At 35.3% G+C, this 13,127-nt stretch overlaps 1 protein-coding gene across 1 annotated transcript in view; it reads right to left on the bottom strand.

The window, feature by feature from the left end:
* The window catches only part of LRRC49 (leucine rich repeat containing 49), a 51,762-nt gene that overhangs the window by 12,962 nt on the left and 25,673 nt on the right, over positions 1 to 13,127 (bottom strand). The window contains exons 10-11 of the mRNA XM_063346248.1: positions 11,696 to 11,843; positions 3,813 to 3,896 (exon numbers count right to left, since the gene is read on the bottom strand). Coding sequence (XP_063202318.1) covers positions 3,813 to 3,896; positions 11,696 to 11,843 — 232 coding nt within the window. The remainder of the gene's footprint in view (positions 1 to 3,812; positions 3,897 to 11,695; positions 11,844 to 13,127) is intronic.

Raw genomic sequence — 13,127 nt, 5'->3', positions numbered from 1 at the left:
CCATACAAAGGAACAATCTTAATTTAAAGCTTCCCACTCTTCAGAAATATAAAAAAGCGTATTTTAAGAATCTTTTAATTTCTCCCAAACTTCAGAATATCACTATTGGAACTGGGATACAAACAAATGCCCTGATATTTTGGAATAGAGGGGGAAAAAGGCAAACCTGAATTTGCCCTGTGTAGAATAAACAGCAGTTCATAGGCAGCCTGGGTGTTTGTCACTAATTTTACCCATACACAGGGGAGGATAAAAGGTGCACACTCTTCGGATGTACTGATGGATATTCTACTTCAACGCTACGAAATTCTGGATTGAAACAGCAAGTACTTGTTAGCTTCAAGTTGCAATGATCTCAAATTGGGTCTAAAGGATCTCAGGCAAGCTAAATCCCTGTTAAGAATTGTTTCCTTTGAGCATAAGCTAACCACTTTTATCCATTTCTTACCAGTCATAAAAGCCTGCCTAATATCATAATTTTAAATTTCATTACATTAGTTCCTTTCTCCTTTAGAATATTTTGTTAAGCTGATTAAGATACAAGAAAACACTACAATATTGATTAGGATTTAGAAGGCTGTACCAAAAATCCTCAAGGCTAGAAAGACTTCATTTTAAAATTGAACTTTTACATTTCTGTTTTAAGACACGCTCTATGGCTGGGAAAAAAAAAAAAAATCAACACAAACTACAAAGTTCTATTATAGCCCCTTTTTTTCAAATGGGAAAAAAAAATAATCTATTTGATATGCTTATGGAGAACCTAATTTTACCATTTGAAATTACGACTTTTGATGTATTAAGTCTGACCTACACTCGCTATGCTCCTAGGTTTAATCTACAGAAGTAACATGTGACTATTACCAGGATGTTTTTACATAATTCATTTTACAGTGGGCAAGTTGTGGACACCACTACAATGTAGTTCACCAAGAATGTTCCTCTCTTAGTACTTGGGGATGCACTACAAATGAATATTTCTTTGAAAAACAGAAACTAGTAGATCAACAAAAAAAGACAGCAGTCACAAATGATGAAATGCTTATTTGTGCTAGGTATTTCCTTAAGAATAAGGAACAACTGCATATAAACGTTTCACAGTAAAACTTTTCATACCTACATGGAAATCCCTCCTGCTGCAGCTATTGTACTCAGAGTATACAGTATGATCTGTTTCAATGACTGACAATGCAGAGATAGATCAACTGGACTTTAAACACTGATAAAAATTATGTCTTTAATTGTCTATAACTGACATTGAAAGTAGGTGGAAATTACTTTAAGAATTTCGTTCTTCTGAAAGATTTTCCATTTTCAAGGGCTCAAAACTCTATTTCACATTCAATTTGCCCAAAGAGCGCTGATGTTACCTGATTAGAGAACACTAAGTGCCAGACATTCAGACTTCAGCGATGAGTGGGCTCCACGTCACACAAAGTAGGGGAAGTTGAAACAGTCAGCATTTTCTGCCAATCATATTCAGAAAATTCTGTTTGTGCTGGAGGGTCCTCATAACCTCATCTACCATACAGCTCCACCGCTTTATTAGCCCTCAGCTGGGGGCTGCTGGGTTCCTACAGAGCTTTGAAAACTTCCAATTATTCATTTTACAAAAAGCAAGTTTTAGAAGTGTGAAGATTCTGCTAGCAATAACTATTGCTTGTTCCAGTAAATATTAAGTTCAGCCTCTGTTGGAAAGGAATTATATTTTCTGTACATTTCAAAGTACATCTCAAACTTCCCCAGAGGAGTGGGTTTTAAGCAATAAAAAAGTAGCCTGGAAAAAGAGAGATGAAGAAACTCCGCTGTTAGGGTAGACAAGTACCAGCAAGGGAAAAAGAAGAGACGACATTGCTAAAATTAACTTTTTTGATGCAGTGAATACACGAAAATAGCAATCGTTTGCTACTGAATGAGTGCTTATAATTTCATTTACACTGCATATAGTCTAAGAAAGTTCAGAGGAAAGAGACAACAACAGAAGTTGCAGAATATGAGTCACTAAATATTTAACTATTTATTCACTTCAGATTTAACTATGAAGAAAATCCTACAGTTCGCAGGTTTTTTCCACTGGACATTGTATCCATGAGCAGATTTGCTCCTTTTAGTTCAGATGTGTTGAACAGGAAAAAAGAGACCAGCATCATAACGCACAAGAACATATTGGTATTTGACTCTTACACCACTTAAGTATTTGAAGATCAGAAAGATACTCAGATTTCAACATTAACTTCTAGATTTTTGTAGTTCATTTGAGGTAACAACAGTGTTATACATTAAACAGTTTTTTTTCCCCTTCTAAAGGAAGTTTCCCCTTGCAAAATGCACTGGGAAATCTCGGCCGTCAAGACAAACAATCCCTCTCCTACAAGGAAACATTGCATCAATGGTTAAGAACATGAACTACAAATAAATGCTTTCAATAAACACCTACTTTTTTTCCAGTCCAGAGACACAATTAGCTTTTCAACAGCCTAAAGTAACACCATGTGTGAATATTATTTACTAATTTCCCGTTTCTTTATGTTACTAAGAACTGGCACAAAAACTTCAAACCTGAAGAGACTTTAAATACATCAGTATCTTCCAGGAAAAAAAAAACAACAACAAACAAACAACAAAAACCAAACCACAGCACTGCTAAAAAAAAGAAAAGAAAAAAAAAAAAAAGACCGTATCTAGGACTTTGTTGTTATATTGGTTTTTGGGGTTATTTTGTGGTTTGTTTTTTTTTTTTAAAAATAGAAAATCAAAACATACATGGATACAAATATACAGGATTTCAAAATATATTCTTAGGCACTAGACATGGAATTCTATTTTTCCCCCATTCGCAAATTTAGGTTACTTGGTTTTTCTTTTCATATACTTAAAAAGCCTTTTAATATACTGTTAACATTCTGTTTGTGTCTCTTAATTTTTCAGAGTTATATACATTTGCTACACTTCTTACAGCCTCCTGCAATTACTTTCAGTCTAATCCCTTTCATGAAATATGACTTTACCTGGCAACTTAACAATACGCATACATGAATGTTCTGTTTGTTTGTGTTCCAAATTGAATCTTTGTACAATCATTACTGGATGACAAAAAGTTTTAGGCACTTTTTTTTTCCTCCAAGGAAAACCGATGTGGAGACAAATGGCAATATTCACACAACAAATGTAATAAGATACTCTTACATCCTTGAACTTTGGTCTCCTATTAGCAATGTAGCCAGCTCCATAAGAGTATTCTGGAGTGCACCTCAGTCTCCCCTGTTAAAGCTATTCCATCTTATGTATATAAGCATTAACCGGGACAGGTGGTCTGGTAGGTAAGCATTCTTCTGAACAAGAAGACAACTGGAGTCTAGCTGCAGCTCTGATGACTGCTTAACTCTTTCTACAAAAAGGAACAACTTCAACAGGAAAGAATGAAGGAAAAACTACTTCAGAACACCCTGCATGGCAGCAGTTAGAGCACTCACCTGAAAATGGGGGAGACCAAGTTCAAGGAATGTGAAATCATTGAGCAGTCCTTTACTTTACTCTGGATTTACTTTATCTCTGGATTTCTGAAAATGAAGTTTGCCATCCTTTTACATATATCACACTCATGTATTCAACTAGGCTTTTTTGCTAAAGTGTAACTTGCACAGTTGACTGAAGAGTTTCAGTTGTGGAGCGCACTGCTTAAGCTGTAAAAAAAAACGTTTAAAGACATAGAGGCATGTTGGGATACTCAAGAACTACAGCAAAACCCATTAGGATATAGATTATTGCTGCAAACTGGTTTACAGTAGGCTTAGATCAGCCACAGAAAATACCTTAAGCAAGGTCTGTTTATGGCTTTCACGCTTCCTTTCTTCCTCTTTCCTTGCTGCAACAGATGCCATACGTCTTTCTTCTTCCTGGATGAAAAAAGAGAAAAACAGCTTCATAAAAGGAGGAATTAATCAGGTTCTGAAACATATTACTGATAAATTAGTAATATATTTTTGTGTTGGTATTTGAAAAGCAAATTTTAATTTTAATACAATTACAGGATTTTTTAACATTTTAATGTTTCTAAATATTATTTAAACCAATAAAATTGGTAATTATAAATAAATCGAGAAATAGATATCTATTCAGATGCAAATACTGAAGATAATGCTATTTAAAAGTAGTATTTGTAAAGGTCTTTGAAAAAGTATAAAGTATATGGTGATTATGACAGTGAAAAAGAACATTTTTCAATATAACAGTGCACTGTATCTTTGTAGTGGTTTTTGCAGTCAGGAGGATTTTTTGTAAGAAAAGACACAGAGCAAATGAGCTGAATTCTGTTTATGCTCGAATCATAATCCAGGACTGATTTTCGCCATTATAAACTTTTTCTAGGGACTTACTTTTCTCAATCAGCAACAGAACTTGAGAAGAAAAGAGTATTTTCAAAGTTAGCTATAGTACATGAACATTATTTCTCATCAATATTATTACCTATTCAAGAAGAAGTTTCAAGAAGAAAGCCACTGATTCCTAAATAATGAAAGTCATGTAAGTGAAGATGCTTAGTTTTCCTGGTACAGCAATTTAATACTGCAATACGCCCATATTAGGTTGAATGCTGCCTGTTTACAGAAGTCTAAACATTCTCACAGCACAGTATTTTTAGAACATATATTTTCCAAGTAACAAAAGAAATGTTCACTATGAAGTAAAAAGTGTAGAGTCCTTCCAACACAAATACTTGGGAAGCATACTTTAACTTATTTTGATTTACTTCACATGCCATTTGGGTGTTTCTATTAAAGTGTCTTCCCAGAACATACGGAAAGTGTTTTGATTTCCCTCAAAATAGAAAGCTCCTGTCCTAACCTTTTCACTTTCACTTTCCAGAAAGTTATGTGTTAAGAAAATTAACAAACAAAAACGAGCAGAAAATATCATCAACCATGAAGACATATTGATATGTCAAAATCTCTATATAAATAAAACATGCCATGTTGAGAGCATTATAAGAACCCCTAAGCACGTGGGTAAAGGCTTACTGGAAGATAAAACAAAACAGGAACTTTCCACTTAGCATTGCTATTATGCTTTTAAGACAATAATTTCCAAAGTGTAAGACGTTCGGTTCACATAGTGGACTTATCTGTGTACAGTCCTCCTGAAACCCATTGACATACCATGGATTTTGACATCAATCTGAGAGGTGATTAAACAACACACTTCCAACCTGTTCCTCCGTGACTTTAACCTCGTATGCATATATTAAACAAGAGGAATACCTTAATGCAGATTAAGGCATGAGGCTTTGGACACAGTAAGCTTCTCTAACCCAACTGTATGCAAGAATTTCCCTGGAACACTAACTGGAAAGCCTAACTTTTTGTAGTTGTTGCTGTTCTGAATGCAACTTCTGGCCTTTTCAGGGTGAAGTCATGTTGGTAGCCTCCTCAGCTACTGGGGTTTTCAGTTCTTCCTAAACAGGGGATTACCAAGGGGCTGGTGTCAGAGAACTACAGAATAATCCAGTCAGAAGAGACCTCAAAAAGTCCCTAGTCCATATTAAAGGAGAATCAACAATAAATACACAATTAAATAAAACACACAAAGATACAGAAGGCCTTCAAGATCCCAATACAATCAAATACCACAGAATGAAACCCAATACCTGAATGGGAGGGTTCAGGGTGAGGCTATGAAAATAATGAAATAAACCCCAAGCAGGTATATGCCACAAATATGAATATCTAGCAATTAAAAAAAAAGTACTGTTCCTCAAGATATGATTCAAAATGTTAAGAACTACAAACAGGATTCTCAAGACAGCTGTTTATCCCAAATGTACTGAGGTTGTGTTTACTGAAAAAAACCTGAAGTTTAATAGAAACAGTAACAAACTACATTAGTGATACCTCTCTATAGAAAGTGGGTTAGAGTTGTTTGGGGTTTTTTCAATTTTCTAATTAAATTTCTTCATTTGACGTTGTATTTATGCTTTTTTAACTTGGCTTCCTAAAGAAACAAGCTTTTTACAATTTCAGTGGCTTAATCTTCTCTAATGACTTTTCAACACATTGAACATACTATTAAATAGCTTAAAGTACATTTAGATGTCTCAAATTAAAGTTTTTGTTCCCTAGAAGTTTGATTATATAAAATCGGTATGCAGAAAGAAGAGAAATGTCAACTAGTTTTCCCACCAAGGGAGAGGAAGCAGGAATTATCCATTCTATTTGGCAAAAAACAGCTGGCCAGTTGTCATAGACTCCGCTCCAAACTAAATGAGGTATTGTTGTGTTTCGCACTGGGGAAGCAAGAATTAGAGAACAAAATGACACTAATCTATAGAAATTAGCCCTCATTAATTTTATTCCTTTCAAAACAACTTAAGGTTGGGGTTTCCTCAAGCTTTAAGGCAAACATTCACAAAGTTCCCTAATTCATTTTTTTCTCAGCTTACACAAATATCCCTTCTTACTGTCTTCCACCTCAAAGCCTTCTCTTTATCCAGTCCAAATGCGTACTTTATGACAGTCTTCCATACATGAAGGTCTACTGCTCTCACTGAAGTCAGTCCAGTATACAAAAAATGAAAACAACGTTCTAACAAGAGTTTTTTATTAACTGAGTAAGACTTTTTTCTTGAACAAGAGTTTATCCTCGTTATTGCCATTTAAAAAATACTATTTCTTTTAAAAAAGAAATTATCTCAGCCTAAAAAGAAAATATATCCTAGTTTTACTTAGTTTTCATAAAGGCAGAATGATAGAGAAAACATCTGAATAAAGATCAAGGGCCAAATCTACTTTTTATGGAAATCAAATCCATACACATTTCTTGATTAATCTTACACCAGTCTTGAAGAACACAACACCCCCCGCCAAGCCCCACAAAATCTACAAAGTTATAAAACAAAGACCTTAATAACCTTTCAATACAGTTTTTACTATCACCCCTTCTTCTCTTTTAGCTACAGCTCTTTTGAAATTATTTATATCTCCCTTTTTCTTTGTTCCCCCCGGCTATTCTGCTGCCATTGTCCATAACTTTGTTTCACCTTTAAACCAAACCTTGCAGGACAAGAGGGGATGCTTTTCCAGAAGGCTGAAGTGCCAGATCATTACAAAAGGACTTGGACGTCCTCTTGTATATTGAGATTTCCTCCATTTATTAAGTTCTCCACTTCCCATCTAAAGCTTACTAAATGGCTAAGAAGCCCTCTTCACCAAAAATAAAAAAAAAAGAAAAAAAAAGAGAGAGAGAGAGAGAAAGAAAAAGAGGGAGGAATATGCTTCCTAAAGAAGCAGAGTTCTTGCTTTCTGCAATGAGATTTTGAGGCTGCAGGTTTCCATTTTCAGTCTGAAGCACCAGTAGCGAGAGAACACAAGAAGAATAAAGCAGATTAAAGCTACTACAACCCTTACAAAAGCTTTTCATGGGAGCTGTAACAGAACTGGAGCTGTGGCATTGGCATGCTGGTAGCTCCCCCTGCTGCTACAGCAGCACTTCCAGCACTACCCTAAGTGCAACACCACAGATTTTGGCCAAAACTGTCGTTATGGCATTCAATCATTATGGCTTTCAAAGAGGTTAACATCCAGCAAGACCTGAGAAGGATCCTAAAGAGACCGCAGTGGAATGCATGTATTGTTCCTCACTACTGCTCTGCTTTTAATCAAACATGTTTTCAACAAATGACAGCATTTAAGTCACAGAACAAGATCCTAAATCAGCACACAAGGAATGCAGCATTTTATTTCCATAGTACACCTACTTTAAAATTATCAAATAATTTTACTGTAGATTATAAACAGCTACAGTGTATTGATATAAACTACTTTAGGTAATGACAAAAAAAATAAAAGGAGAATATGGAGAATGGCCTGGAATATACTTTTAACCTTAAAATACACTTACATTTAAAATACCCAAAATTCAGCTCACTTACACTTGCAGAAGGCAGACTACTTTTTGTTACGTATCGCACAGACACTGATTTTACACAGGAATGAAGTAAGAATGTAAAGATGGTTCTAGCATAAATATAGCCATGGTAAGTAACAAGCAGAAAATTTTTGATGAATCGTTCTTTAAGGGATATTTGGCAATGAGATCTAACTCCATTTTTACTTTTAGTATTAATTTAGTATATTTTTGCAAGACCCGATTTAGGAGAGAGGATTTAGATCCACAAGAATGACTCAAGAAGTTCCTGAAGTATCTTATTTTCAAAGGGAAAGGAAAAAAAGGAAAAAAAGTCAGGGATCCTTCCCTAAAAAAAAACCCACCAAAACAGAGCACTCCACGATTGTGATGAAATTGATAAAAAAATTCCATTCTGGACAAAGCAGTAGAATCTACTCTGTGACCAGCAGAGAAATGTCTAAGCAAATAACCAAAAACCAAACACGGCTCTCTTACTTTAAGCATCCAAAACATCTAAAACCTCAAAGAAAAGAAGCAAAGTTTTACTGTTAAAAAGATGCAGCTTGTCTTTCAATTTGGGAATCACAGCACATAAAAAAATATATATGTATGTACACTATATATTCTACGTATATACACACTTTATATATACACTTAGCAAATCCTGTTGAGAAAACGTCTCTGAAGTGATGGATAGCTAGTGTTCCTGGTTGAATAATTTCTCAGTAAGGAATATGTACACATTTCATTCATATTTTAATATTTTATTATGTCTTATGTCTGCAGACAGTACCTGCTTACTGTTACAAAGACAGGAGGAAAAAGATAGGTCACAGCTAAACTGTAAGCGCCACTGACTAGGTCTGCCTTTGCAAATATTCAAACTACAAAAGGTATTAAAAAATGCTTCAACGCCCAGGAACAACAATTATAGTACAGTAACCAAGCAATGTCAATGCCTACATATGCAACCTGAGCTTCCTTTGACTGTAACGACTACAATTTCACATAAGCTATAAGTCAAGTCACATTACCGCACAACTAAGGTGGACTAAAGGTGTCACCATTACATTTACTGATGGCTAACACAGGTGACAGTGATCTGTCCAGCCACTGTAATTCAGCCTCCTCCCTGCTCTTTAAGCCTCTAGATGGATCTCTCAAAGTTTGAGAAAGTAAGAGATTTTCGTTGAGTGTATTGTGTATCTAAAGCATCAAAAGTGGGTGGAGTTTTCAGATGAAAATTGTCTTCTAGAGTGGACAATGAGTGTTTACAGTCTTACAGGGAAACTCGTTACAGGTGACTAACCTCCACTGAATTACGCGTCCACCAGGTCCATGCCTCGGTGGTTTAAGAGCTTAAATCTTACATTCAAAAACAGCTTAGGAATGAGACGGCCTTATAAAACACCAACTTCCTCATGGGTCAGGGCTTAAAAGTTGTCATAATACAATGCAATCCCTTGAAAAAAGGGAAATCTGACCCGACTTAGGAAATATTAGAACAGTTACAGTGCAAAAAAGTTTTATTCCAAGTATTTGATTTTCACAGCAGCTATGTTTCTGAAGAGTAGTTCCCTAAGGCAGAGGCAGTTACCATGAGACTTTTTCTCCAGAGAATCCTACAGAAAAGGCCTGACTCCAAAGAGCATGTGTCTTCTTGAAAACCAATATGAATAAAGCTTAAAAGTCTCTTACAAACTTTTGAATATAACCTTCAGATTTTATTCTTTCTTGAACTAATTTTCTCATCCCAGCGAAGCTAGCAAGTAAAAGAAAAGTTAAACGCAGAAGTAACTACTGTGTAAAACCCAGTTCTCGAACAGTAGAGCTTCTGAACAGGTTAGTGAAGAATTCCTAGTCAGAAAAAGCCAATATCCTGGTCCAACCCTCAGTTCTTTACAAGACAAAGCAACACTTAAGTTTAAAATGGTCTGGATGCTCTTCAGACTAAAGAAGAAAAGATCTTAGAGATGTAATTAGAATTTAGGTATACTAATCCAGTGAGAAAAAGCATATACCCAATACTGTACTTCGATTCCCCCCCAACTTACATTTACCCTTACAGCCGACGGCAGCAGCACGTTGCATCAGTAGGCAGAATAGCTGGGTTTGGCACAAGTATCATGGTACTTGTTATTTTTCTTAAATCACAGTTTCTTAAGTCATACGATTATCTAGGTAACACAGTTTTTATTGGAGAAAACATACAGCACCCTCTACATGTAGAAAATGTTAAAAAAAGTTCTCAAGGCTCGAAAATCAGGAGGCAAATAAAAAGAATGCAAAACGCATTCTTTTTACAAGCAGATTTATGAGCAGCACAACTGCTGAAGCCTGGCTTTCTATGGGTTTTTTGTCTCGTAGCTGATTCTCTGATGTTTAACAAGGTGTGAACCCAGATTAAGTTTTTCCCATGGCTGTGCATTTCTAACAGCTCTTTCCCCACACAGATCCCACAGAGTCTAAAAAGTAGTTTGAGCTCTTTCTACAGTTTTTCCCATCACTGAGAGCTCTACCAGGATCCCTCTACTCTCAGGAAGGGGCAGGGGAGGGAGAGATATTTTCTTTATGTGACTCAAGTTGCTGAAATAATACTGAGAAAGTTATCTTTTTAAAAGCAAAGCAATTGAGTATTCAGTATTCAATTAGCAAGTAGTCAGTATAAATGCACAAAACCTCCCAAACCAACCCACAGAATACCTATGAACAAACAAGTATTTAGTATTTTTGATGCTGGGAGTAAAATTCTCATGTCCCAAAGCACTTTATATTTAAAATTAATGTTTTCCACATACATGTTATATTTTACATCATAATTGGCTCTATTTTATACTCATGTTGGATTGGCTACAGGCCAACAGGATAAATGGTAAAACAAGCAGGTGCAATTTATAACGTAGTTCAGCCTTTGTACAAAGCAAATGAGCATTTAAGATAAGATTTACTATCAGCACCTGGTCAAAAAAGATAACACTGCAACACTGTTGCTTGTAAAGCATATTCTATTTGTTACCTTGCTGTTGGATGGATTTTTCTTGTAGGAAGGTCATGTTTATACATCAATTTTGATTAGACACAGAAGAATTAGCATGGCTATTACTATATTAGGAGATAAAATAGTTGACTTAATAGGAAGGCCCCAGTGATTGTCCTTCAACCTCTACCTTACAGTTTATTTTCAAGAAGCCTGCAGGAGACTCAGTTGTCTGCAAGTCCTCTTTTCATTATCAAGTTTACTTGAACTTGAGCAACAAAACTGGCAATGAATGGGGAGAGCGGGTTAGGTAAGGCGGGGAGAAACACAAACAGACACAGAAACTGTGTGATCACCAGGTTTCCTTAGGAGGAAGACTAAAGAAAGCAGCAAGATTTTTAAATCAAAGAAGATACTAGCAACACCAATTTTAGGGCAAACAGACTATTCCTTTGGAAGTAATATGCTGTTCCTTTTCAGCTATACAGCAAACCAGGAAAGACTATGTTGAAAAAGTTCTAACCAAGAGCTTTGCAGATTCTCTCGTGTCACATGGTAATTTACTAATGAAGAGTTTAAGCACTTAAAAATAAACATCTTAAAATGAAGTAAGAAAGCACACCATTACATAATACTGAACAAAAGAAAAAAAGTTAATGTTTTAAATATTGTAGGGACCACGTACAGACCATTTATTTTTATATAAATTAAGAAAATATGGTGGTATTTTTAATATACATATATACACAGAAATCCCTGCATTTTACTTCTGAATTTAAGGATCTAGTAAGTTTGACGAAAACAGAAATTTCTTACTGTGATTCTCTTCATATCTAGCTGTCGGAGCTGCATCATATGATGGAGAACAGTGTGTTTGTACCATGTCTCCTGAGCTATTGGATTGCCATCAAGGGTGATATCTGACAAAGATGAGGAATCAGCAAGGCACAGAATATCCTCAAAACTGCAACCAAAAAAGTTTAAAGTTTTAATGTCATAGAGTAGGAATAATTTTGAGATGGAAGACTTTATTTCTTAAGGATAATACATTAATATTTACCTGTACTGAAAAAACCTCACCCATCAATATTGTAAAGATGATAAATTATTTTGAAATACCAACAGCTGCTGCTGTTAAACTTTTTAATCTCTTCGCATACAGATAAGAAATGCAGAATAAGGAGAACGCGTTAACTATTGGTGTATAGTTTCACCTAGAAAACCCCCACCCTAAAACAGGTTACACATCAACTTATATTCCAAAAAGATAATATAAGGTGTATTTGCCCTCAAAGCCAGCATGAAAACCATGGAAAATACAAGAAAAAAGCCAATCACAAATACCACAGAATGATCCTGGGTGTTTGCAACATCATTAAACATCAGAAGAAAAACAGTTACAAAAGCGTCGTATTATCTTCAAAACAGATCTGTCTATTGTTCTGAGTTCAGTCTACAAACACCAACAAGTTGGCTTTTTGGACAACATCTGATTTGGTTTCCTGACAAAAATAACTGGCCTATGTAAAATTTATTTAGAGATGTACAGCCTCTATCATGTTCTTTTCATTGAAGATGGAATGTGGAAAGAATGCAGCTGACTCAGATAAATAGTATTTTTAAACAACAGAGAACTATTTAACTGGATTTCAAAAAAAGCTGAACAGTTATAGAAGTAAAATGACTTCCCAATGCCTTTTAAGAAATTGATTACAGTGTGTAAGTGTACAACTGTGCACCCATTCTTATGCGCTACAACCTTTAAAAGTTGAGTCTGTGTTATGTAGGTAATTAAGTTGAAGTGGAAAATATGAAATAATTTGACTTGGTACTTTGTGAATGAAGTTTCCAAAAAACCCCTGAAAATTACAAAGGAATCAATGATGATCACAGAAAAATATAAACAGAGGATTACTTTACTAGATAAACAAATATTTAATGACATTCTGAAATAAGAAACCATTCCTAAAGTGGAAAATATGGAATTATGGCCTTTTTTTATCTTACTGATTACATCAGCTAGTTATAGTTCTCACTCTTGGCAGCAGGAAAAGTCTTCCTCCACTAGTACTTGGATGGATACCAACCCTTAAGTATGCCCTGAACTTAGGGATCAGAAATCGTATGCAGTACAAATGTTCTTATTAAAGACTCATTGAATAAAGTGGCAAGTGCATTAACATTGGTATCACTTGACTTTCAAAATAGCATACATTAATCTGTGTAGGACTAACATTCAGTTGCAAAG

The sequence above is a fragment of the Chroicocephalus ridibundus genome, chromosome 9 (assembly GCF_963924245.1).
Source record: "Chroicocephalus ridibundus chromosome 9, bChrRid1.1, whole genome shotgun sequence".
NCBI lineage: Eukaryota > Metazoa > Chordata > Aves > Charadriiformes > Laridae > Chroicocephalus > Chroicocephalus ridibundus.
Note: the sequence above shows the minus strand (reverse complement) of the source record. Positions and strands in the feature narration are given on the sequence as shown.